A 2,809-nucleotide genomic window follows, 5' to 3' on the forward strand; every position below is an offset into this window, starting at 1 on the left:
GCTGGCATACCTTGAAGAACTCCTTTCCTTCCCGTGTCTGTGTAGGTGAGGCCCATGGTGATGGCTTGGCTGAGGGCTCCCCAGTGACCCCAGCTGATTGGCTGACAGAAAGTCCTGTCTCATCAGGGCTTGTGCTGGACACTTCTCAGAAACTATTTCTTGGACCCCTTAAAGTCCAGGGCCATGTCCTGGGAGACCCCCTGCCCAGCAGGCAGAGAGAGGGGTCCTGAAGCAGCTAAAGACCCCAGGTTCTGGACGAGTAGGAGCTAGAAGCCTGTCAGTGCTTCTGCCACCACCACAAAGATGGCACATCCTCTGAGGGACCTTGAGCATGGAGTCAGGGATCCGACCCTCAGTCCTGATGGGGACAGTCATTCACTACGGGCGTCAGAACAGCTCACGTTCCCTCTCTGAGCTTTAGTTTCCTCACTAAGATGAGGTGGCGCTGAAGGCTCTGCCGAGGCCCTGAAGGCTCACGTTCTAGTTCTGACGTTAGTTGCCACCGTCAGGTAGAGAGAAGACAGAGTACGAAGATAGAAAGCCGGGGCCAAAGTGGTGTGTGGTTGGAAGTCAATGGCCAGAAACCCAACTATGCCAACGTGTTCATGAAATATGTAAGTGTTCAATTCCCATGTATCCCCGCAGGTGGCGGGGACAATGCAGACGCTCTGAGTAGGTAAATGCATCGACGGATTTTATTGATGTTAACAAGGGACCATATTGCACCTTGAGTTTAACAGGGAGTGAGGGTGAGCAGAGTGTCCTCTCTCACAGTTTCCTCGCTACAGAAGTTGTACCTGTAGAGAAAAATGAATACTTTTTAAGTCTATGGGCATACTTAGGAAAGCTGGAGTGGTTTAGTCGTTAATCAAAAGTGATTGCTGATTTATAATTTTAAAGCTATGAGGGAAGCACTAGAGTTGTAGCTGCAACCCCAAACTGGGTCACCGGTTGGCTCAGGGTCTTCTAGTCTGAGGGCCCAGCCTGGCCCTGCAGTTGCTCTGGGGTTGCTCCTGTCGCCGGTCCTGTGTGTGACAGAAGTGTGGCCTCCTGAGGCAGCAGCGTGCACTTCTCTCGTTCTCCACAGGCACAGGACAGGCCTCCATAAGCACAGCAGATTGGTTTGCAGATGGGCTCTCTTCCTTCAGTCACTCTTGGGACTCACTCGATCGAGCGTGATGGCAGCTATGGTACACTGAGCTCTTGTTAGCTGCCAGTAGCCATGCTAAATGATTCCCTTGTTCACACTCCATCCTCTCCACACATATGTGAGAAGACAGTATTATAGTCCTCCATTGTGGGAGAGGAAACTGAGGCACAGAGGGCTCTCAGTTAGTGAGAGAACCAAGATGTGAATACAGGCCCTTCTGATGCCATTGTCCAAATTTTCTATTGTAGGGTCATACTTCAGATGGTCCTTGAGCTTGTATTCCAGAACTGGCATCAGGGGACTTGAATTTCCCCTGGGTTTCCCCCCACCATGCCCCTCCCACCTTCTGCTGTCAATCGTAAGTAATGGGGCTGGTTACTCAACAACTCTGAGCACCAGTGCCATTTGTAGGAAAGCGTCCCCCCAACCCCATGATTTTTTAAGGATCCCACAACAATAACGCAACATCCCATGGCATTAAATGTAAAAAGTTTCAAAATTAATTAAAAAAACAATGCAGATATAAGGGTTAACATAATGGCTATTCGAGAACATGGGTTTCTCTCTGACCTCACCAACTTTGAAGCTCGGAAGCTTTGTCCTGTTTCCTCATTCATCCTCACTGTCCTCTTACCGTCTTCTCTTTTGTATTTCCTTTGTTTTTCCTAGAAGCCCCAACCTGGCATTCAAGGCCTGCACCCTGAGTAGCCTGGTTTTACCACCTTCCACCCCTCACACACCCAGCCTGCCCCTGCTTGGCCCTTCCTCTGTCCTGCTTGCTGACTCCTCACTCGAAATCCTGCAACTGAAGAGACATCTGTGGGCCCCTCCCTGCCATCACAGCCTTCCCTGGGCCTCTGCTTTCCTCCTTGGCAGCTCTCTTTGGGTCCCTCATGGTGGGGGAGTTCTTTATTCTGTCACTTGATCTTTTCTGAGAATCAAGAGTTCTGATTTGTCTTAACAGCTAAATGATAAACTCAAGAGAAGTCTCTGTCTTAGCAACCCCTACTGTGCATTTTTTTTAAGTTTATTTATTTCATGAGTGAGAAAGACAGAGAGAGCACCCAAAATGGGCTCTTGACACTGTGATCTCCCTCCAGCCTCAGCCAGCCCAGATCACAGGCATGAGCCCTGTGCTCAGTGAGGTTTCCGGATGCAAACCTGGAACCCTCCCACGGGGTTGGCCTTGCAGGGTGTTGTGTTTCATTGCTGCACCACAATCTGTCCCCCTTCATCCCTTACTATTTGACAGGTATGCAAGAGGTACTTAATAAAGTCCCTTACAGAGGTACAGCTACACTAGGCACTTAATAAAGGGGGGGGGGAGAGGAAGAAAGAGGGGGGGGGCTGCTTTCCTCTTTGGTCCCATGTCATTGGAGAGAGTCTCGTCAGCAGGTTCCTTAGGAGGACTTGAAATCCCAATGAGGTGACTAAAAAGTCTGAGGGGATCTGAGATGAGGTGAGACCAAAATCTTGATTTTCTTTAACTTCCTAAGTAGTATCATTACTTTAAAAAATATTATTGGCCATTTTCATAACAACAAAATATTTGAATAATTTAATTAGTGCATTTTTTCCTCCCCAACTAGTTTGTGTGGGTTGAACGGGTGTTGACCATCCTGTATTTAAGGCCTCATGCCTGACATCTACTTTCTCTTC

General features: G+C 48.7%; 1 protein-coding gene across 1 annotated transcript in view; it reads right to left on the reverse strand.

Moving 5' to 3' along the window:
- Window positions 1–673: 673 nt before the first annotated feature.
- Window positions 674–2,809, reverse strand: part of PNLIPRP1 (pancreatic lipase related protein 1) — an 18,573-nt gene continuing 16,437 nt past the window's right edge. Inside the window, exon 13 of the mRNA XM_006142218.2 lies at window positions 674–797. Coding sequence (XP_006142280.1) covers window positions 734–797 — 64 coding nt within the window. The 3' untranslated portion in view covers window positions 674–733. The remainder of the gene's footprint in view (window positions 798–2,809) is intronic.

The sequence above is a fragment of the Tupaia chinensis genome, unplaced genomic scaffold (genome assembly GCF_000334495.1).
Source record: "Tupaia chinensis unplaced genomic scaffold, TupChi_1.0 Scaffold000069_1, whole genome shotgun sequence".
Lineage (NCBI taxonomy): Eukaryota > Metazoa > Chordata > Mammalia > Scandentia > Tupaiidae > Tupaia > Tupaia belangeri.